Source organism: Haemorhous mexicanus, chromosome 2 (genome assembly GCF_027477595.1).
Source record: "Haemorhous mexicanus isolate bHaeMex1 chromosome 2, bHaeMex1.pri, whole genome shotgun sequence".
Classification (NCBI taxonomy): Eukaryota; Metazoa; Chordata; class Aves; order Passeriformes; family Fringillidae; genus Haemorhous; species Haemorhous mexicanus.
The window spans coordinates 49784911-49810206 of NC_082342.1; the positions used below are offsets into that span (position 1 = coordinate 49784911).

The window sequence follows — 25296 nt, forward strand, 5'->3', positions numbered from 1 at the left end:
TTTGAGAAAACTGCAAACATTTGTCATTGGAAAAAAAAAAAGCAAATTTCCTTGTCAATAGTATTTTAATATTTGTACAATTAATTAGAATTAATCAAAAAAAGATTGTGTATTTACCTATATAAAAGCTTCAAATAATAGGTAAAGTTAGCTTACATTATAAAACCAAAACACATCGGACTGAAATATATGTTTGCATTTTTCTTTATTAAATTTATGGCACTTAATTTAATAGCAGAAATAATAATAATAGGGCTCCACAATCAGAAGCAGTATCATTTTCTAACTGTCACATTTCTTCGAGAACAAGGCCTTTATAATTTACTCAAAACTGAGGCAGACCTCATTGTGATTTTTTGTTTTTGTTACAACACTATCACAGCTATATCAGCTGTATCAGCAAGCTGGCTGTTATTTTCCTTTGTATTCTCTAAGTTAAATTGCAGTTTCATTGTGCTGTCAAGTAGACAAGTGTAACAGCATGCCACTGGAAAATGTTTGAATTTATGTTTAATGTGGCTGATCCAGCAAAAAAAAAAAAATCCTTTCATTTAGCATTATCCTTCCATTTTTTATTTTTTAAAATTTTTTTACAAAAAGCTAATGTTGAACATACTGCATGACATTACCAAAAGTATTACAAACTATAAAAGAAAGAGTGTGAACTAATAATCAGATTTCTCAAGGGCAGTAGTGAATAACAAAATAAAACCAGCATTACATTGCAGCACCTTTAAACATGTAACAAAAAACAGTGCTCTGTGTACACCAAAAATGAGTTACAGAATTGAACTATTACCAATGTTTGTGGAAAAATATATATATATGTACACACACAAAGGCACACACGCAGGGGAGAAAAAGGAACTCAGGCATTTAGGCATCTGAAAACGGAGTTTTGGTGTTCCAAAAAAAAAATCATAAAACACCATATAATAATGTTCACAGATTTTATATCATCCACATGCTTTTTCATTAAACAAAAGATGACAGGCTCTAAAAAAAAAAGTAAATTAAATACTTAATTATTTTATAATAAAGTAAATGCAATCAATGCATGACATGATGTGGCATGTTAAATCAAGTATCATTATTCAGCATTAAAATAACTACCAATTTACATGTACTAAACTATCCTTGAAATGTTTACAGTGTGATGCTGCAGCAAATTTATAATCAGATCCAGCTGATAAGAGTATTACTATGAGTGACATGAATGTCCACAAAACGCAAAAGAATACAGATATGCTTTGGAGCAATATCTCCAAAGTTATTTTAACTTCCATCCCATTTCCCATTTCACTGTATGTCCAGTCTTAAGATTAGTACATTGAAAACTGACATTACCCTTTCAGAAACATTACATTAAATGAAATAAATCTAATAAGGAGTTATAATTACAGGCTTTATCTAACAGAAAGCTAAGCTTTGGTTATATAAAGTGCAGTTCAATAATATGCCAATTAATCACAATGTTGTGCATACATCTAATTTTTGCAGCTCAATTTCCTTGCAAATTCTAAAAAATATTCAGGTTTTACAGTTTGCTTAACAGCAGGCTCAGTTAAGAAAAAAAATCCCATTTAAATAAATTTCAGTTCTAGGTACCTCGGTACAATCCACCTTTGTGCACAACACTTCTAAACTGCTTGGCACCATGCAACCTCTTGGACGTTCCACAATCTGCACAATTGCATTTGTATCCCACCACTTGAAACACCTAATTCTTGATAAAACAGTCCCCTAACCTCTTCAAATAATTTATACTTTTTGTTGTATGAAGTTTTCAAGTTTTATTATGATGCAAGCAGTACATTCCATCACTCTCATAGCAACTTCTGAAGTAAACCTATCATTGGGAATCTGTGGAAAAGGAAGTAAGTCAGGATACCTAGTTTTTAAGCTATCTACTCCATAAGCCTCCAATGTCTGAACGTCATTTGAAAGTCCTTCAAGTTGCTGACTGTACTCCTCTATTTTTTGTGCAAGGGCTGCTGGTTTTATGTCTTTGTCTGACTTGCCCTTCACAGCGTAGTCAGCTGCAATCAAGGCTAGTTTAGTAGAAAGGTAGCACTTAAAGCACACCCATTCATTGGCATTTTTATGAAGGTCATTTCTTGCAGCTGAAAAGTTGGCTCGAGCCTGCCTAAGCCATCGACGTGCCTCCACAGGATTGCCAACGGACCTGAATGTAGGTGGGACGAAAAAGCGCTGGGAGTAAGAGGGCCCTGTGGAGGAGGGACACTTTTCTTTATACTGTTGCCTTTCGGATTTGTGGCTTGTTGCCTCCTGATTCCATGAAGTGTAAAATCTCTGAAATGAAAATTTATCTGACTGAAATCGAGAAGCAGAAGATGAAAATGGTCTCCTTGATGCTCTGTCCATGTTTTGATCCATAAAGGCCTGTTTTTCCATCCTGTTAATCTCATTCTGCAAATGTTTGAAAACCTCATTAGCTATATCAAGATTCTCTGCATTTTTATCTGGGTGCCATTTAAGATACAGCCTCCTAATAATCTTTTTTCTTTCAGATTCTGGAAGCTTCCAAGCCTGTTCAATCACAGATGTCACTTCTCTTAATATTTCTGGCAACGAGTTTGACTTTATCTTTTTTGGAGAGTGGTGTTTTGAGGACATTGTTTTGTGGCTCTCTCTGCCAGTGAAGATAGGTGGAATTGCCCTCGGTCCATGTGCTGGAAATTCTGTAGGACTGGTTGGGGTAGAAGGTGTGCTATCCCTGCCTTGAGAGCTTTCCTCTGGTCTGGAAAATTTGTACAAGTCAAGGGAGCTCACTATTTTATATTCACTATATCCAATATCAATCTGGTAAATCTTCCCTAGAAAACTGGGGCTTTCATCATCTTCTCTTTCTACTTCTTGCACTATGATTGCATAGGTATAAGTAGGCTGATATGATCCATATATATCACCACCTTCAGAATCAACAAGGTAACCAACATATTCTCCAGGATAAAATACATTCATTGGATCCATCAGAAGTGTATAGTGAATTTCAGCTGGTATGGGAGTGCCAGGTGTTGGTAGTTCAAGTTTTGATGGCTCAGAAGAGTCATACTTCACTCCTAAGCTGTCAAGCTTCTCACTGATCCGATAAATATCGTTACAACCCAGCATGGCAATTAAATACGAGGTATCAGAAATCAGGTTGTCAGTTGCAGATTTTAATGTCATGGCTAATGCTAAGAGGAAATTTATGTCCTTGCTGTCAGAATGCTGTATGTAAAGCAGTATTACTGCATTTCCATATCTCTTCAAGAAAGCAAATGTTTCACTTTTGCTGTGGGGAATAGGAGCAAACCCTTTCACTCTTAATGTTGTTTGCAGCTTCTCGAAACAGGAAACTTTCAAACCTTCTCGCAAAGCTTTGCAAAGTCTTATGGCTTTTTCTTCATTAGCCAGGAAAGCATTGTCATTTTCATGCTTCATAATCCTAATGAGTCCTGTGATGAACTGCTCTGAAGACAACAGTAACTGTAACCTTCCCTGCAAAGAACATAACGCTCCAAACTGACAAATTTTGGGTGACTCCTCATCTAACTGTTCTTCAAGTATACTGCTAAGTAAGCGAGGCCTCAGCTTCTGAGGGAATAACATTATCAGTTTAGTGTGAAAGCCATGGTCTTTGCCTAAGTAACACTGGCTGAGATCAACAAGCATTTGCACACCAATGTTACCTTGGATTCTGCTTTTGTAGTGGGGTGCATCGTCAAAAACTAAGATACTAGACTTTACCAACCTACCATCTTGACTGGGAAGGTAAAGGGCAAAATCTCTCATATTCTCAAGGTCATTCCTCACCTTTACAGAATCATTCTGAAGACTTTTGAACAGGCCTGAAACTACTCTTTTAACTGTGCGCATTTCATTAGGATCCAATTGCTTTCCTTCCGAGCTCTTATATATGCGACCTAGAACTTCCACATACTGCTTTGTTGAAATAATGTCTTCAGTGCCCAAATGTTTAAATAACTGATGGAAAGTACCAAGTTCTAAAGGAAGTTTGTAGAGATAAGGTTTAAAATCAGATTCATACTCAAGGTTTATTACCACCTCCTCAGGCTTAAGGAGCTTCCAACCTTCTTCCACCATTACAAAAGAAACTCCTCGAAGCTGAAAGCGGAATTCCCTCTTCTCTGTACTAAGAAACTCATAAATGCTTCTTAGGACCTTGGCCCTAGTTTTCACCATGTCCTCATCCAAAGTTGTTATATTGCATATGTTCCTGCAGTTATTGATAACTTTGTCCAGAGGAGGGTCCAAATTAACATTCAGCATGGCTAAAACTTGCTCAAGCTGTTCTTGCGCACCAAGACTACTCCCCTCTTGCTCTTTGATGCTTAAAGGTGTTGCTTTCTCAGGAAGAATAGGACATGATGTCCACAGCAACTGCAACACATCAGTCTGCTTGAATTTAGGGTTCACCTGTGCCCCATTGAACCGTATAAGAGGAAGAGTTCCATTAACTTCTTGATACTGAGGATGAAATCTCACAAATTCTGCTGGAGCTCGCTCAGGGCACAGAAAAGGAATTAAAGACAATTCTTTCAGAAAATTTCCTGAAAAAAGGTCAGCTCTTTCTTGAAATATATGATGGAGGAGAACGTCAACAGTATTCTGTAGTGTTTCTTTAGACCAGTTTTCTGTATTTGCTCGCATGCTGATTTCCTTAGCAAACTGCAGTAACTGCTGCTGTGAAATGATGAATTTCAATCCAATATGTCGCAGAAAAGTTACCCACGATGGAAGGAACGCCGCTTGATTTTTTGGTTTTGTAAGTTGCTCTAGCTTCTTAAAAAAGTCTTGAGGTATAAAGAATTTTTCAGGCAGCATAACTTCAAAGACTTTTACAGTCCTGTCATAAAAGTACTTTGCAGGTTTTAACCTATTGCTTGCATCATGAATGATCAAAATGCTTTCAAGCTTTTCAAACAGCTGTTCTTTCATTTCTGAAGTTTCTTCAATGCTAGTTAGCCTATTCTTTAAGTAGATCAAATGTTCTAATTTTGCATCGTAAGACAGACTTTCAATTTTTGGCAAAAGATGTTTCAAGTACACTTCAAGATCATCCACAGAGACACAGCCAAGCATGGTATACAAATCTTTCAAATGAACCTTCTCCTCAAGAAAAGCCGATGAAGTTGACTGTGTCCATCTGTCTACTTCTACTGATGGGATGCTTTTTGTGAGGACATAGCATGTCCCATATTTTGCAATGCTGATGTATCGGCCACTGATTGATTTGTAACACGGAAGAGACTTTAAAATTTTAATGTCATCCTGAGATGTCAAATGACATAGGTTGCAATTGAAGTACATTAGGAGAGCCTCAAAGTCACTTTCTGCTAACTTTTCAGTCTTAAAAGTTGATGTCTGTACCATATATTGTATGGCTTTCAGAATGCTGGAGGGATTATCTATGTTTGCTGTACGTCCCGACAACAAAGGCACTAAAGCACTGTCTTTGGAGCAGATTTTGTTCAATGCCAGCTGAATGCAGCCTGTTTTCATTAAAGCATGGAAGACTTTATCGCTCTGAGCATTTGGAAAGACGGCTATATGCATGATGCTGAGTGGCAGCAAGACATCACACTCTGGCACAACCAGATGATTAGCTGAGACAGTAAACTTTACACCTGGGAGCAAAGTCCAGTCCTTCAAAGTTTCAATAACGCCATCGAATTTTGCTTGTGTATCTTCTTGCTCTTCCTTAATATTTAGAGACTCACTGATAAAATGCCAAGCACTTTTAAGCCAAGATTCACTTGCAAAGTTTTCCTTCCATTTCATACAATTTCTAGTTTTATACTCTCTAGGCAGCACAGATGATAACAATTCAGCAAAACTTCTGATATCAAAGACTTTTGCTACTTCACTGCTGAGCAGAATATTGTTGTATCTCAAATACAATGTGTTCATAAAGAGATCCTTCCGTGACGGAATCAGTTCATGGTATGTTGTCAAGAACTTTGGTCTCTTTGAATCAAAAACTTGCAACACATTGTCAAGAGTAATGAGGAGTGGCAAGCCCTCAATTTGGATTTCGTTTTCTTCTGCATCTTTAAAACAGTAGTCAACCAGGAGTTTGAGGCTATGGAACAGTTTCAAATTTGTCTGCTGAAGACGACAGGGTAACTTTCCAATGTGGCAATTAGAGTCTGGAAAAGAAAATGTCATCAAAAACAATCGGACATCAGCAGGTGTCACATAGGTGACAGGAATATCTGCATCTACCAAACAGTGGTAGAGATTTGCAGTCTCATCACAGTTGTATACCAAATTAAATCCAATTTCTAAGAGCAAATGCTTTAGTCTGTAAACATTTTCAGCCACTGTCTTCCGTGTTGTGATGTTGTATTCTGTGTTTTTGAGGTGCTGCAATTCATCTTGCAGCAAATTGTCAAAGAATGGTCTGCCTTTGTTCACCGTAGACATGTTAACCCACGTGATGATAACAGCAGAATGCAAATCAGAACCATCAACATTTGGAGCTCTCATAACAGGTAAAAGACGCTTCAAATCTTCATAAATGCAACTGTAAACTGCTTTCACTAAGCAATACCAGTCTGGTTGAATATCAAGTCTATTGACTGGAAAAAAGGATAAAAACTTTTTTAAAGTGTCTTTCACAGCATGAATAGGTGTGTTTTGCAGCACTGATACTGCGGGGTCAGTGCCTGGAAAATACCTCTTCTTCAGCTGAATCAGCAGTTCAACATAGGCTGGTGCTATCAGCGCTGTCATTAGACTACTATTCCAGTCACTTCTTACTCCAACACCGTTATCATCACGCCACAGATTTCTTCTTGCAGAGTCCAGAGCAAAGTGTCCATTCACATGGAAAGGTAATCCAGTTTCTAATGATAAGGGTAAGAAACAGAATGCTCTGTGGGGTTTTTTGTAATTGTGAGTAATGCAAGCCGCTACTCCACCACGAGGGAAAAGCGTAATGTCCTCATTCTTGTGGGCTGAGACCACACTTTTGGATACCTTTTCCATGGCAGAAAAGCCTGACCTGTTACAAATTAACCATGTGGTGAGATTTCCTTCAGAGTCTTCAGTATCCATTGTGTAAGTAATCTGCTGTACGGGTATTTCACTTAGCTGCTTCTTTTTAGTTACACTGTCGATCACAGATGCATGGAATTGCTTTCGTTTCAGTCTGTCTCCATCAGTGATTTTGCCTTGTACAGAATACAGGACATTCAGTGCTCCTGATGTTTTTTCTATCTCACAAATAGAAATTTTTTCCATATGGTTCAAAAACATTAGGAGTTCTGCTCCATCTGTACGCAGCTTATCCAAAAGATTTTGGACCATTCTATCTGAGCATGGAACCGATGAAATTTCTGATACTTTTGCCATTTCTCCATTTCGAAGAGGAAACCTAAACATTGTACAATTGTCCAGTTTAAAGTGATTTCCTAAGTAGAGATCCAGTACATCTGAGAACTGTGTTCTGAAATCTGCATCTAAATCTCTAAACATGCGGCCAGGACTTGTTGATGTCGAACCTGGTGCATATCTCGCATGAGGATCAAAGATGCAAAGTATATCATTGCCAGACAGGAAAGAAGGGCAATCTGTAATGTGATAAACAGAATTGAAACCTATACCATATTGTCCAGTTTTACAGGGATTTCCTACTTTTGTACCTTTTCCAAGGTTCTGGATTCCCCGAATATCATCTTCTGTAAAAGGCTGATTGTTGTAAACACACAGTGCTGGTCCTTGAAGTGGTGCCCATTTCTCATCAAATATTCTATCAGCTGGATGCTGTCTAGGATCAAACACAAAACAGATCTCTGTAGCTTTTGCATCATCTGCATTCTGAAGGAGCTCTTTCAGCATTTCTTTTTCTGAAGGGTAAGCGTTCAGAATGCTTTTAATTCTACTAGTCAATTTTTCTTTCTGGCCAAATTCTGTTCCAAGGGTAGTAAAACAGATATTTGATGCGTATCTTTCTAAAGCTTTATGGCGTTTTGGTATTGCTCCAAGCTTCACTGCAACTTCTCTTGGAATATCGCCATGACAATATTTAACAGTTGTGTCTTTAACTTTTATCCACGGACAATCATTGTAACACAAAGATTTTGCAGGCAGAAGTGCAAGACGAGTATCTGGCAACAATATCTCACCATACTTTTTCTCACAAAATTCCTGCTTCTTCTCTCTAATGAGGCCCCATATTCCTTCACTAATTATTCTCCTGCAGAGCTGAAAGTTGTCTTCTGTTAGTTGTTTGGTCCCTCTCTCCTGATTTATTAATTCCAGAACTACAGCAAAGTCTTCAACTGTGAAAGCCTGTCTTACACCCACACTTTCAAACAGCTCACGGAAACTATTTTTGTATTTGTTAGGCAATTGATAGAGATAGGGTGCTGCCTCAAAATTCAAATGAAAAGACACTTTTGATGGATCAGCATACACATTCTCAACCAAAATAAAACTACAGTTTGTTAGCTGTTCAATTATCATGGCTTTTGTTGATTCACTCTCTAACATTGCTTCATGCAGATATTTGTAACAAGCATTAGTGATGTTTTCTTGATACAACGTGATTCCATCAAACGACTTTGCAACTTCTTCTAACTGATTTATGACTAAATTAACAGCTGGTTTCTTAAGTAAACCCAAAAATTCTTTGACAGCCAATGACAAAGTACCACAACCTTTAAAAGAGTGGGAATTTTCATTAAGAATTGGTTGTATGAGGCAAACTATATCTTGATGATCAGCAGTGAAAAGATCATTTGCCGAAAACATCGCTTCAGGCTGAAAATCACTGCCTTTCCAGTGCAGTGAGAAGCCTGCTGGTTTGCTGAGGAAAGGAAGGAAAGGAATGTTTTGACATTTTGCAGCAAATTCTTTAGCTCTAGGATCTCTAGATTTTAATTTTTCATCAATAAGACTCAATATAATGCTGCTCCTGAGACAAGCTGCAGCATGATCAGTCTTGTTAATTTCAGCTACTGACTCTGCACGTTCTATCAGATCTTCCCATAAAATATCATCTTTAGCCATTCCCAACTGCACAAGTTTAACCAAAATAACAGGGTTAAGATAATCCTGAGTGGTACCATAAGGAAATCTTCCATCCTCAGCATCATACAACTTTGCAACTCTTCCTTCAGGATGGATCAGTCTTGATGGTGTAACTAATGAATGTCCGACCAATGAACAGGGAATACATGGAGTAGCACGAAGAATTCCTGAGAACTCCTCAAGTTTTTCATTGAGAACATAACGCATCAGAGGATCACGTAGCTCTGGATCAATCTCCTGAATGTTAGGGAAAAATACCTCAGAAAAGAACTGTTTCTCAGAGAAAGTGTTCTCCAGTAATATGTATTTGCATCCCGCTTCTTCAAATCCTGTCTTTACCCAGGATGGAAGATCTACAGCACACAGATTTTTGGAACCAGTTTTTTTAAGGTACTTCAGAAAGATCTTGAAGGCTGACGGCCCAACGTCTGGCCGTTTCAGTATGGAGTCATCTAAAAATCTTACATTCTTCATGGAAACCCAAGACGAACCATCAGAAAACACTTTGATCCCTTCTTTGCTTTTCATATGAGCTATGTCCTCATAAAACCCTTGACAAATAACAGAAAAATCATCGTGAACTGAATCAGGATCTGGCCACACTGCACAGTAACTGTAGTCAACTAGGTCACCATTGATTGCCATGTCACGTAACACACAAAGGGCTTCTATGTAGGCTTTTACAATAACATGCCTCATGAATACTGTATTCCATCTTCCTTTTGTGTCTGTTTTCCAGATCTCTTTCCGATTTGAAGTAACTGCAAAGCAGCCATTTATGTGGAGAGGTAGGCCTGTTTTTATTCGCAGAGGTAAATAGCAGAATACTTCACCCATGTTGTTGCAATTAGGTTTCACAATCCATTTTTGATCCTGGGTTTCAGACAGCAACACTCCTACACCACCACAAGGAACTAGGCCTAGTCTCCGTCCACTTTCATGCAAAGAAAATTTCAAAGCATCTCCAACATCCATGCAAGAACATAAAAGCCATGTTGTTGAATCTACTGTTTTCTGTGGCAATTCATCACCTGATCTTTTCGTCTGTCCTGATTTAGCCATTTCAAAGAAAGCAGCTGGATCATCTTCAGTACCTCTGAAAAGTGGAGACTGTAAATCAGCAATCCGCCTGAATACATGGTGAAATTCCTCTACCACTATCTGCAGGATACATGATGACTTTGGTGTTTCAGTGGGAAGCTTTTTTGTACTGCTGCTGCACACCTTCATGAGTTTAGCTGCTTCCTTTAAAACACTTACATTTGGTGCACTCAAGGCTTTGGAAGAACACAGATTTTTTCTGATAGTGACAACATCTTGTGCCACGCTGGGATCATCTGCTTCAATTTTCAAGTATTTCAAAACCATTGAATTTACACTCTGAGCAAATATTATCAGTCGGTGACCACAAATGCTAAATTCATCCACAAGAGAGTAAATGTCTGCTGTATTGTACGATGCACTGCTGACTTCACTCACTTTAGCTTCCTGCTGAGTCCTAAAGGACAGCCTGAAAAGTGTTCCTTTGTAGCTATAGGGAGATTCTACTGTCAGTGGTAGCTGGCAACCAAAAACTCCTATAAATGGCTTAAACTGATTTGGAAATTTTCGCAGTCTCTTCTGTTGCTTACTCCAGTTGATTTTGATGCCAGGGTTAGATTTATCTCTGATATGCTTACTTATGTGGTTGACATTTGGATCAAACATAATCATGAATTCCCGGCTCAAAATAATAGGAACATCGGTGATATGATAAACAGAATTGAATCCCAGTCCAAATTTTCCTACTTTGTCAACTTCACTCCTTTTTAGAGACTCTCCTAATCGAGTTATATTTAGGAAATCAGAGTCGGAAAACTCAGAATTATTGAATGACCACAAAGCTGGACCATGACACGCTGCCATTCCTGGATCCAGAAGGTTCTCTCTTATATCCATATTTCTTCTCATGTCAATCAGGAAATTACATTCCGTTGCATTAGCATCGTCAGCATTTTGAAGAAGCTCCTTAAAGATATCTGAAATGGAAGGGTATTCTTCCAATATGTTTTTAATTCTCACAGTCAGAGGCTCTCTTTGCCCAGATTGCTCAAACCCCATATTTTCTGGATTAATCAGTCTTGTGCTAAGGCATGGGACATTTAACCACTCAGCAGTTTTCATTGGTATGTCTTCGTGCACCAAAATTATGGGTTCAACAGAATCCTCAAGCAGATCGTTTAAGTCATCGACTTTGATGTCACAGTAGCAGCACTCATGAATTGGCTTCATTGCAAGTTTATAAGGAAGTTTGCCACTGTACAGCGGCATGGGCGTATGCAGACTCGCGGGGATCTGATTGCTGTACAGCCATCTTATGATGCTCAACATAATGTGAAGGCTTTGCTTACTCTCTTGTTCCGAGAGAGATTGCTCACTCTTCAGATATATTTTCTGAATGACCATAGAAACGTGGTCTGGTGTTAACTCTTCAATTGAACCACAAGATTTAAACAACTGGTGAAACTTCGCCATAGTTTTTGGAACATAATGTAGATAAGGCTGGAGATCAAGATCAGGAACTGATTTTATAACTGCTTGTGTGAGGGAACAAAATGTTTTACCTGTCCAAACCCAGGGAAATTTCAGGGCTTTAAAAGCTTCTTTCCCTTCTTCTAGATGATCATGCATAAATCCATAAATCTCAAGCAAGATATGCTGAAACTGATAGTAGTCCTCATCACTGAAGGTTTTAGAACTATGCCAATCAACTACCACCTTGAAATGTTTCAAGACTGCCTTTATGCTGGGCTTGGTGGGGATGCCAAGTGCTTTCTCTATATCCAACAGTACATTTTCCACAAGAGGAACTGAGGAACCAACTAAAATTGCGTGTGATATATCACACATTTCTGGTGGTGAACACAGATCACAGTGATCTCCTTTCCAAACCAAGGACCCTGGATAATTTGGAGGCCTTTCCTTACTTGTAGGAATCCATTTTATCTTTTTCATTGCAGCTTTTGTTTCAGATGATTGAAGCAGCATATGGTTTTTGTTCAATATTGTTAAGACAGTTCTAGCTTTTCTTACCAGCAAATCATGATTGGTGTTAGAGTCGGCATGCAAACTTTCAATTTTTTTTGCCACTCTCAAGATATCATTTTCGTCAAGATTGGCTTCATTTTTTAAGCCTATTTGTCTCAGTGAATGAAGAATATCTGAGGATGTAAAAATAACAGGGGGGAAGCAACTTTCCTCCTCAGCATAAAACAAATGTTGCAGAAGTTCTACCTCAGGATCAAAGAGTTCATTTGCTGACATTATCTTTTCTGGTGAGATCTGAATAAACTTCAGTGGTGTCAGCCAATCTATCACATCTGTATTCTCATTTTTCAGAAAAGTCAGATTTTCAAGAACCCATTGCATTATCTGTGCTGTTTCATCATATGAATAAAAATCACTTCTTATGTCTTCTATAACAAACTTCAAGCAGTCTGTGCTCTTTAGCTGTTCTGTTTTCAACAAATTAGCTAAGCGAATAGTTGCTTCATCGCTGCTGTCAATTATTGGAACAGAAAACCTTAGACCAGGAGGAATTTTGGCAGTGTGGTGTAAAACCTTACTGCCTTTTAGCCCAGTAAAAACAGGGACACTTTCATCAGATGATTTTTCAATTTTTTTAAATATTAGCAATTCCTGAATAATTCTCTTCTCTTTTTCATTTGCATCTGTTAAACTAGCTAAGAATGCCCTAAGAGCATCTTTATGTGTCGGTGGGAATGATGCAACCTGATTGCATAGTTTCTGTAAGGACATTTTTTCCATTATTTGTAAAACAGCACTTGGCAATGGTGGATGCACATATTTTTTTATAAGTGGATGTTGAATAGAAATATCCAGTTTCTTAAGTACAACTCCACCAATTTTCTGAATAATATCAGCTAAATATTCTGGGAGCTGGGTCTCAGATTCGTCTTCCAGAATGATGGGTGATGGATTCCTAAGTCTAACCAGTTCCACCGATGTTTGATTTTCATCCAGCAGCGTCTTGGGGATGAGTGGCATTTCATCAAACACACTCAAGTCATCAGAAAAATGTATGTAGAGATTCTTCCAGACCATCTTCAGCCAGGAAACTGATGGGTGCTTTTTTTCTTCCAAGCCTGGATACCACTGTACAACCACATCTCTCCCAGGCCACACGCTGTTCATAATTTCTTTAATGAGCCGGGCAAACTTTTCTGGGTTCAGGAGCTGCAGCTGAGTGCATGGCCTCCCTGAAAATACAGCAAAAGGGAAAAGCTGTGAAAATCACAGACCAGAGTTACCTAGCAAATGGCTTCAGGGGACAAAGGAAAAAGAAAAGAAGGAAAAAAAAGTCTAATCTGTGCCCTGTTGTTTTGTAGAAAAAAAATGTTTGTTAACCAGGACTGCAGATACCAGCTTGCTTTACTTTCAGGAGTTAATTAAAAGAAAATACATTCCGTATTAGTATGAAAATATAAACAAATTGAAAATTATCAGTATGTTATTATATTTGTTAGTTTAACACAAAAGTTCTCAGGCGTACATAGCAACTAGAGATTTAGAATTGAACTACAAACTTTTTTTTTGTTTAGTTAATTCTTTACCCAACTTATTTGCCTAGTGGTAAATAAAAATCTAATCCTTTATTTGTCTATAATTGGAAATGTTCAAATAGATTTGAAAGATTATTTATTAGATATAGCAAAGTGGTTCAGGTGCAGCTGCTCTTACAACTAAAACTGACAATAAACTAGACTCAGGTAGGAAGTCCTGACACTAAGTCTATATGGTTTTATTCTTATTATTGAAGTTCTCACTAAAAGAAATATGTCTTTACACTCATGTCTTAATTATCATTAGGAAAGTTTATACTTAAAAACTACAGAACTTCTGGGAGTAAAACAGAACAGAATAAAAAAATACCACTACCTCCCATTGCATCAGAAATTGACAGAAGTGAAATAATGACAGAAGTGAAAGCAAGACATCTATTTGAATTTCAGATCTTTCATCACACATCTAGATAACATTGCCATTTTCTTGAAGGCAACAGTCCAAATAAAGATTGAGACAGTTATAGACATCCTTCAGAAAAAAAAATTCTTTCTTCTTTCACTTCATGCCTACAGACTCTGATAGCTCTACTGAACAAAAAAACAGGTAAACACATCAGCCCTGTAAAAGTGAGGAAAACTTGCAGAAAGGGCCCATGGAAGATAATAATCTACTTAAAAGCTCATCTTAAACCCCATTTTTTTAATTTGAGAAGTTAAAAATACTGTTTTTTAAAACTACAGGTAAAGTACTAGAAATCTTCCTGCATGTAAAATTATTAAATATATATAAATAAACCAACAAAAATGTTGATAATTTCCATGTAACAATTACAAGGTTTTCTTCATCAATATGCATTTTCCCCTCAGCTGTATTTAGAAATCTTTTTATAATTATGTTAGGTTGTTATCTCTTGACAGCACTATTTGGCAAGTTTTTATCAAGAAAGCTGGGGCAATGAGAAAAGCTAATCACCAAATTCACACAAATATCAAGCTTCAGTCCAAACCAGTACATCTTCAATTAATAACCATACCTGAAAATCCCCAGAGAAGCTGTTGGGCTAGAATATAATCAAATTCATTTTTAGAAAATATCCTGTGAACTACATCTTAATACACCAAGTACATAAACAGTTACTAACTAGACAAATACAGTTCACATTTTAGGAGAGTAAAAGTCAGATCTGTTTGTCTTTGAACAACACAATAAAAACAATTGCATCCCATCTCAAAGAAATAATATAAAAAGTTTCTGTTTCAGCAATTGTAGCAGAAATCTCTATGATGTAATTTCTACAGCTATGTAAATAAAATCTTTGACAGATCAAGATTTCTAAACCTGCCAAAACCCCTTCTAATACTTATTATTTATAGTAACATACAAATTTTATGATAGTGCAGTTGTGCAATTATGCAGAATCATTGAGTGAAGAATAGTTTAGGAAGAGGGAGAATGAAAAGTAGGACACCTGAATCTTGAAAAGGATTATCTAATAGTATTTAATAATTCTGAGAACATTTAGAAGAATATTTGCCATATTTATTTACAAAAATATGTTCTCCTAATGAATGGGAGGCGTACTACCAAGAACAAGTCCCTAGACAAATATCATCCAAATTGCCAGAATAAAAGAGAGACTTAAATGCAATAAAAAGCAAGACTTAAATGTGACCTAAAATTTCCCCAGTAACTAAAAGGAGTAGAAATACTTCATTGCAGTTCTGAGACTAAGCCTGCAAGGGAAGGAATGTCCTAGAACTCAGCAAGGGACTGGTTTAATAACATACAGGGGTTTTTCTGTTTCTGTCACCTCAGTGTTTTCTGTTTAAGATGTATTCAAGCATATCTGTATTTTGTTTTGGTTGTTTTGCTGTTTTTTAATTTAAGCCTGCTTTTAGACTGCTTTGTGACATTCACTCAGAGGAAATTGTCTAGGAAAGTACATTTCAAAAATCAGCTCAAGGTTTCATCACACAGAACAGGCATTTTTCAATACTAATATTGCTGTCTTACATGAAACCTTCATCCATCTAACCTCACTGTGGTTGTCTTGATACCTATATATATCCATTCCTTAAAAGGTACTATTAAACAGTAGCTCCTTTTGGTTCTATACTAGATCACGAATATTCCCTGTCTGGAAACACAATTTAAAGTAATCATTACTTTCAACTTTACATCCTGTTTAAAAATAGTAAAGAGGGAAATTAACAGTAGAGAAAAAAAAAATTAAGCATATTCTAATGCATTAACAGACACAGCATCCGTCATCTGATATGCTGATAGGACTTTGAAAATTCTACTTTTTTAAATAAGGTTTTTCTTTGTAATAATTTCAAACTTGATGGCCTTCATATTAAATTAAAGTCACAGATTTAATATATTCAATACATTTTACATTAAATATTTACATGTTTTACTCTATACAAAAAGTTACTCAATTGTTTTAATTTTTTCATAGGTTGCTATAGTTTAAAAATTTATCATCTTGCCTCAGGATTATCTTATTTTTCTTTTGTGTTTGATAAAGAAGGAATGATCAAAACATGGAAAAAGGAGGAGCTTTAGAACTCAACAAAGAGAATAATAAAGAGGAAAGATTTAAATTATTGAAGGGGGAAAAAAGGTCAAAACATAGAAGAAACAGAGACTAAATGACTGAAGATCATAATAAAGGATATAAAGAAAAGCAAATAAAGGCTGTGAATAACGATATTCTACATCTCGTTCTAACATCTTCAGTCTAAGAAAGAATTCTGATGAATCAAGTAATTAAAAAAAAAAAAAGACTCTTTTCCTGAAAAGTACATTTTCTAGACATTGAAGAACCACTTACATTTGAATAGTATTAGTATATGGTGAACTAACAAGTGGCTTGATTTGTGAATTGTGTTTACATGAAAATATTTCTGAGATTTAGGCTTCAAATTTATCAATCAAATGGTAAACACAAGGGTGGAAAGGTAAGTGCAGACAAACTCTGACAAGAATAGATATCAGAAAAAAAATTTATTGTGAAGACAGTTAGACATATCTTATCTATAGATAAAACAAACTCCTTCACCACATCTTTTGCTCATGATTGGGCGTATTTCAGTAGGTCCACACTGACATAACCATAAATCATGAATTAAGAATCAGGAAACACATGATGCAATTATTTGATCTACAGTATGCTTGAGGCTAGATACTTAAACTGATTTAACCTGGTTTAAAACAAATGTACTGATCACCTGCAGTTGTGAGTTAAAAGATGATCCACAGTACTAAAACCACGACACAGCTACTGCATATGCAAATACTATAAATATAAAACAGAATTAGGACTGTCTTAGGTGGAAGAATATTATTTGAATAAAATTCTTCATCCTTGAATACATTTTACTAAATTTTATCACAAATTTTCATCCTTCTTCCTTTGCCTTGTTCATTTATAATTTTCATTTGTGTCATTTCAATTCAAAGAAGTCTATCATATCTTAATGGGGTTTTTTTTTTAGATGACTGTCTTATTTATGGGAACTCAACTTCAAGAGACATTACTTTAAACTTGGGGTTAGAGCTAGTCTGTTTGAACCATTAAAAGTTCTGTAAGAAAATATAAATGACAAATTACCTCGGCTTTTGGCGGCTTCTTTCAAAGCAGCAAGGACCTCAGGCTTCAGGTCATCAGAGAGTAACCTTCCCTCCAGGCCAGGAAAGAGTGATCTAGCACACCATGAAAAAAGAGAAAAATAATTTTAAAAAAGTCTCCACACTTAAGCAAAGCCTCATTTATTTGTGTTACTTTATGGACATCACCAGCATGGTAATCATCATGGTAGAACAGAGTAGCATGCAAAGCAATCATGTGCATATGCAGACTAGGGCTTTCAGTGGCTATTTTCTGACAAATTAAAAAGTTATACATGTAGAAGCAGAGAGTAGTAAGAAAGTAATTTTTCCAACTACTTTTCAAAGCAGGTCAAATGAAGTTTTCTTTGATAGCAAATTGGGATTAAAAAACCACTTTCACCTATTTGTTCTCTAACAAAAAAAAAGAAGAGTTAAAATAGCAGCTACCATTCTATGTCTTTTAGAATTCTGCTTGAAAAGTTTACATAAAATACAACACATAATTCTGGAATGTCACACAGACCTGTGGATTTGAAAAGATCTACAGATTTTGGAAGACCTGCAGTCAATGCTTAAAATTATTTTGCCAAGGGTCAGTCTCATCCTCCCCTTTTCTTACTTCGGCATTAAAACTAAATTGGCTTTCACGGCTTTGGTCTTTGTGAAATCAAAAATAAATATCCAGTTTAATTCTGATTGCGGGTGTGTTCATTAGACATAAACAAACACAAAATCTCGTTCTTCCACAGTTAGTAGAAAGAAAATTTCAAAGAGCTTATTTTACCTTCTTAGCAGGCTCCAAATTTGAATAAGAACCAATCTCCTGAACTGAAAGGGTTCTGAAACATCTAACATACATAATTTATCATACTTAAAACATTAGAATTAAAGATACTTGATGTAGAAAAGAATAGAGGCAAAGAAAGCACTACTATTTGAAATTCCTGTTTCATCACCACTAGCAAGGAGATTTATACCTGTTATAATATGCTTTTGTATCAGTTTTACAAGACTAATCAAACCAGGTCCATTACCAATGGAGCATGAACTGAATAAGAAATACTGGTATCCTTAAGTTTCAAAAAAAGTATCTTATGACTAGTCTGAAGCAGGGCACTAATTTGTTATTCTCATTATGGGAATGTTTTCTGTATTGGTATACTGGCTGAACTTCTGGAAGGATTAACAAAATGAAAGAACAACAAAAGATAAATCATCTCACAGTAGATGCTAAAAAACTTTTTTTTTTTTTTTAGAAAAAGACACTAGAATCATAGGCTCCAAGTAGCTTTAATCCCCTGATAAATAACTTTAATTGTTTAGAACAAGAAAAGATTATGGGTCTTTGATTATGGGTTTAAACTTATGGAGATCCTGGAGTGGGTCCAGCAGAGGGCTACAAAGATGATGAAGGCATTGGAGTATCTCTTATGAGGAAAGGCTGAGGGAGCTGGGCCTCATCAGCCTTGAGAGAAGACAGCTGAAAGTGGACTTCATCCATGTCCACATGTATCTGAAGAGAGGGTGTCATGAGGGTGGAGCCAGGCTCTTTTTTGTGGTGCCAAGGATTCAGGCAATAGGACAAGAGGCAATGGGCAGAAACTGATGCACAGGAAGTTCCAGCTGAGTATGAGGAAGAACTTCATTGTGCAATGACCAACTACAGGAATAAGTACTGATTGCCCAGAGAGGCTGTGGAGCCTTCCTCACTAGAGAGACACAAGAACCATCTAGACACAACCCTGTGCCATGTGCTCTGGGATGGCCCTACTTGAGCAGGAAGGTTGGACCAGATAACCCCCTGTGGTCCCATCCAACCTGACCCATTCTGTGATTCTGTTTAGAATACAGCAGAAAAAGAACAGCAGCAGGCTTGAAGATATGTAAATTGTTTTCAAGAAACATGGGGAAAAAAATTACTTGCATCCAACTGCTTTTCTTTAAGACTGGCTGTCTATATGTATAATCAAAACACAATTTACATAAGGACCTCACTTGAAGCACTGCTTACCTTAATAATTCCTATATGGGCACACTCCAACCCACCTCTTCCTCCCTTTTAAACAGTCCACAGAGCAGTAAAAGCAAAAAAAACATATGCCAAAACATACCCTCTCAAGCTGAGGGTCTGGAAATTAGTGGAATTCTGAGACAAAGGAGAAGGGCTCATTGTAATCATGCATAGGAGTAGCACTTTGTAAGAGGAAACATTGGGTGTGTCTGAGACACTTCAAGCCTTATGTCTTTAAGCATTGTGTGCAGAATGGTCCAGATTTAACAAGTATTTAATACATGCCTAATGCAGTGCAGACATAAAAAGCAGGAGTCATGCTTTCTCCCCAGTGACCCCAAGCTCATTCATTCCAGCTAGCCTGCCCTTTGCTATCCCCTCCCCACTGTCAGTGCAAGCTCTATTGGCTGATGAAATGAGAACCAAACTGGAGCACTGATGCAGCTGGGAAATAAGCAAGGGAATAAAACTAATTGGAGAGGGACTGGAGAGAACAAAGGGAAAGCAGATGCAAAAGACAGCTCATCATAGTATCGGCTTATTTCCTGAGACCAGTTTTTAGAACTACCTCACTGAAATTAAGTGTTGTGATAAAAAATAAAAGCCAGACATAATCTCAAGGCTTAAGTTTAATAAAAGCCCTTAGCATTACCTAATTTAATGAACTTCCTAGTATGCATATTGCTAATCTCCTCATATTTGTAATTCCAAAAAGAAAATTAACTGGAAATGTACCCTGAGGTATTCTCTTAAAGCATATATCACACAATTTTTTATAAAGGGTTAATGACAAATGGGTGTCAAACTTTTCAAATGAGGCATATGCACACAGACATATACTTATCTACAGAAAATTGAGTTCTATCTATGCCTTATTTCATCACAATACAGGCTGCTGCATACCTTGTTTGTTGATAAGCAAAGGAGTCTGAAGCTCTGTTTTAACACATAAATTTAAAAAAAAAAGAAAAAAACCTGACAAACCCCCTCCCCACAGTATTACAAATATTAAGCATACCTGGGATATTCTTCTGAGGTTATGTAAACTACATCCTGTTCTGACACAGATGAGGAAAAAGGAATAAAATTCCCATTCTGTAAAGGCAAAAGCTCCAATCCAATCAGTTCACTGTAAACTCCATCAGAAAGCACAAATTCTAAAAGATGAAGCTTTTCTTCAGCAGGTCCACTGTGGCCAGATTTCCTTAGGGCTTGCCGCACTACAGCAGGAGTCACTTTTTTCACAGCTTTATCAGTAGAAAGAGTTAGATGCACTGCACTAGCAATATTTGCTGGTACCGTAGCAATCTGCTTCCCTGAATTCTGGAGGTAGTTGAGAACAGACTGCGTGTAATCCAAACTCTCATCCATTTCAGAAAAGTGCACCTGTTCCACTTTTATCCACTGATTACTCACTGAGTAAATAACTGTATGCTGGAGCAGGTCTTTAAAGAGAGGTACTACTATTGGTTTCCAGGGTACCCTGATTTTATTCTCATCAGGCCATAACCTATAAATTCTTTCAGGTGACAATGGAAAATCTGAATTCTTCTCAGTCTCCATCCGTTTGATAGCTTCCAAAATAAGGGTGGTATATGCCTTAGGCACTATATTTACCACAAGAAGGTCATTCCACAAAGCTGCTGGATCTCTCCACTGATCCAGCTCTCGCCATTTGATACTCCTCCTGTTGTCTGTGAGACCAAAAAAACCACTAACATGAACTGGAAGTCCAGTTTTGCTTTCTTCGCCGGGAGGCAAAGGCAGAAAACAAAATGCTCTCCCTGAAAAGTCTGCTACAGCTCCATTTTCCTCCTCGTTAGTTGCTAAAGACATGGCTATTCCAATAGTAGGAACAAATTTCAAGTCATCAGCTAAACAATCCAGTTCTGTGCACATTCCTCGACCACCCACACAATTACACACTAACCAAGATGTTTTCTGTGCATCCTTAACACTCTCATCTTCTACAACTATATTTACATGGTATGTCACACATGTTATGCTATTGCTTGGAACTCCCTTACAATACTGATTTATTGCAGTTCCCAGGATTTTGATAGAATTGGGTCTTTCGTGTTTCAAGGCCTTGTTCTCACTGGCAGTTACTCTAAAAACCAGCCTCTCCGTTCCATCAGCTTCCCGTACGTGCAATGAAACATCCTGAACACTCTTCAGGAAAAGCAATACCGTGTCAGCATCTGCTCTGAAGGATTCAAACAGCTCCAAGACCTTCTGTTTGTCATAAACATTGCTGCTCAGTTGGGAAGGCTGCAGACGAAGTGGGAAACGAAAAAATGTACCAGGAAAGTTTCCATTCTTAAAGGTTTCCTTAGTGCTGCCAAATACACCAATGAAAGGTGCAAATTGGTCCGTAAGTTCATTTATTTCCTTGCTATCTTCTTTTAGATTCCAACACTGGCCTGACTCATGAGGTCCAAAGAGGGTTTGATGGGGATCAAGCATTCCAATCTGGTCACCACTGAAGATGCTAGGGACATCTGTAACCGTAAAAAGCAACAACTACTATTAATCCTAAAACAACATACTTTAAAAATACGGTGCTAAGGACCAATTTTTTAAAAGGCAAGAATACAATATTCTAAAACTGTGATAAACTGAGTACAATCCCCAGGGAAATGGCTGAGTCACCATCCCTGGAGGTACTGAAAAGACATGAAGACATGACCCTTAGAGACATGACTTAGTGGACTTGGTACCATTAGGCTTATGGTTGGATTCAGTGTCCTTAAAGGTCTTTTCCAACCAACATGATTCTGTGATTCTGATAACACAATTCAGTGCTTACTAACAGGGAAGAAACAAGCATACACCTATTCTGCAGCTGAATATATAAATACTCATTCAACCATTTGAATTCTAGCTGACAGTGAGCAATAGGAAGTTGCTTTCAACTTCCTTCAACTACATACTTTTATATTTCCACTATTTTCAAGAAAAAAATCCCAACTAATTAATTTACTATATGTGTATTCTACTAGAGTCATACTTAGCAGATCTTGAAGACTGGCAGACAGTAATTCTATACATTTAAAAGCAAAAATTTGCAGAATTATCAAACGACAGAATGTATTAATTTTATTCATGCTCAGCTAGGTAAGACATTTTTTAAAATACCATGTGTCTTACAAATTCACTTGACAAGGTAAAAATTTTTATCTTTTTTTTTTCCCTGCACTGTTATAACTGTGGAGACTGTGAGCATTACTTATGCTTCTTCTGTACCACAATAAAACATTCTGAGAGAATAACAGATTTAAAGACTGAATATTAAGAGCTTGCAAAACAGTATGTACTATCTCTTTCAAGTGTAAATGTGCATATACCTCTATTATATATCTTTTCTAGCAATAAATAAAAATCACTACTATGCAAAGAACCTGCAGAAGAGTTTCAGCAGTCTAGTGAAAAGAACTTTCGCACTTCTACTTGGATACCTACCCTATATTATGAGCCTCTATAAAATGAGAACCAGTGTATATCTGAAACAGCAGTGCAAAGGAATGTTCATTTCAATGTAAAGGACTAAGAACATAATGACGTTAATAGAAATATCGTCAAAAACCTTCAAAATCAAACTGATACCTTATAGGATTAGAGAAAAACAGGAATGCTTCATAAGAAAATCTAGCCATGAAGTCATTTTAAAACACACTATAGAGAAAATATTAAATATTTATGAATATCTAAAGTAATTTAACTATATAAAACTTCCACGTTTTCTTTTTAAAACAACTACTAAGATTACCTGTTATATGATAAACTGAATTAAAGCCAATTCCAAATCTTCCAACTTTCAGGGGATCATCCTTCTTCCTGCTTCTTGCTATTTCCTGTATACCATGCCAGTCCTCAGGGGTGAAAATTGCATCATTATATGCATAAAATGCTGGCCCTATAATAAAGAGGCAAGAGTTAAAAAGATGACAGAAGAAGAAAACTATTTAATGTTTAAAATTTCTAGGAAATGAACTCACAGACCTGAGAAAGCATTTCTTTGAAGTATATGCATGTGCAAATTTAATGGGGAAGCTCTGACTCTAAGCTGACATCAAATTATGCCTGGTAATAAAAAAAAACGCAAAATGCAAAAGCAAAAGCAATAAGATTAATTTACCTCTGTAAGTGGTACTTAGATTTATATTCTGATACGTTTTTTAATTCTTACATTCTCATTTTAAAAGAATGATTCTGAAAAACTGAACAAAAAGCAGAAAACAACAAAACTTCTGAAAGAAGTGTCATGTGGCACAAGGCTTAAACTCAATCTGTTCAGACTATCAAAAAGATGTTTGGGAAATGTACTAGTCACTGTCTGAAGATACCGCCACTGGAAGGGAATATAAGGCAAGATAAAACAATAACCTGTGTCTAGAAATTAAGACAGATAAATTCATATTAGAAGACATAATAAGGCTGATTAACAACTGAAAAAAAGCTGGAAGAAAGAAGTAGTGGATCATCCATCACTGAAACTTCAAATCACAACTGAATGCCTTCTGGGATGACTATGCAAACTAATTTTAAAAGTAATACTAATAATAATTATTAAATACATAGCCATAGTAGATGATGTAAAAAACTAAAGTTTCGAGAAGCTGGATTTGCTGTATACAGACAACATGGAGCAAAGTTGTGTGTACAGTCAAGGGAAAAATGGGATGGGGAAGAAAACTGAACTGTCTGGAGAATGCTGAAATGTAAAGGGCACAGGTAATTTTTACTTTAAAAATTGGTGTGCTGGCTTGGGCTTCATGGTAGCTGGGGGCTGTATTTTGGATTTGTGCTGGAGACAGTGACAATAACACAGCTGTTTTAGTTATCAATGAGCAGGGCTTATGCAGAGCCAAGGCCTTTTCTGCTTCTCATGTGGCCCAAACAGTGAGTGGGCTGGGGCTGTTAAGGAGCTCAGAGGGAACATAGCCAGGACAGCTAACCCCAAACAACATGCATATTGAAAAGTAATGGCCAAATTTATTAAAACTAATACTGACCCTGATATTGTGCCATGTCCTTTGACCATAACGTTTCTGTTCCATACTGAGTTTCATCATATAGAAACCTAACCTCTGTGGCACCAGCATCTTCTGCATTCTGTATCAGTTCCTGAGGCAGAAAAAAAAAATCAAAACAAAGTATAATTAATGCAGTAATACATATTCTAGCAATGGCTTTTGAACTTAAACAGTAGAAAATAACAAACAAGCAAATTTCTCATGTATAACTGTTTTCATATGTATGGTTTTATCCAGTTTACCTGCATGAGAATAAACATCCTTATAAACAAATATTCAGACAAATACTATAAACATGATTTGAATTTGGAGCTCAAATATCATACAAAAGCAGTCACAAATTTGAGAAATTAGATACTAAACTATTACTACTATATTATCCTAAGAATCAGAGCTGTAAAAGTCTCAAAACCAGGCAAATGTGAGAAGAGGAAAAAAGAATTTTATATTTATCAAAGTGTATTGGGTAAGTCCTTACAAACAGTTGTCCAACAGCAGTGAGGCACAAAGGGGTAATGCACAGCACTCTTCTTTACATCACCTGGATAAGGTTCAAGTTTACATTTCACAGTATGAACCAACCATTCCTGGGCCATGGTGCTCGTGCTTCTAACACTCCTGCAGCAAAGGCCTGCAATCAGTATTTCCCTAAGTCATGAACCAACAGAGCAGCAACCCCGTTGAATGAAACCCACAGACTGGAAAGAGGCTTATATTAAGACTGAGTATTTGTTAAATAGTAGTATCAGTGGTGAGAGCTACGGAAAGCTCAAATGTCAGTAAAGCAGTTCTGTAAACATGACTGTTAATAAAATATGCCTATCCAGTCCTGCTTTCATCAACAGTAGACACGTAAGCGTGATTACAAATACCTAGGGGATTACAGCCTCACACAATGGTCTGTTTACACTGAATCATCACAGTGTATCAGGGCTCCAGACACATAAACACGTGTGTATGCTTATGTGGGTGTGCATAAGCAAGTATTGCAGCTGAATTGAAAAG

General features: G+C 36.8%; 1 protein-coding gene across 1 annotated transcript in view; it reads right to left on the reverse strand.

The window, feature by feature from the left end:
* Positions 1-188: 188 nt before the first annotated feature.
* SACS (sacsin molecular chaperone) overlaps positions 189-25296 on the reverse strand; it is a 32804-nt gene continuing 7696 nt past the window's right edge. Inside the window, exons 5-9 of the mRNA XM_059838738.1 lie at positions 24271-24382; positions 23025-23171; positions 20274-21756; positions 17246-17337; positions 189-13322 (exon numbers count right to left, since the gene is read on the reverse strand). Coding sequence (XP_059694721.1) covers positions 1762-13322; positions 17246-17337; positions 20274-21756; positions 23025-23171; positions 24271-24382 — 13395 coding nt within the window. The 3' untranslated portion in view covers positions 189-1761. The remainder of the gene's footprint in view (positions 13323-17245; positions 17338-20273; positions 21757-23024; positions 23172-24270; positions 24383-25296) is intronic.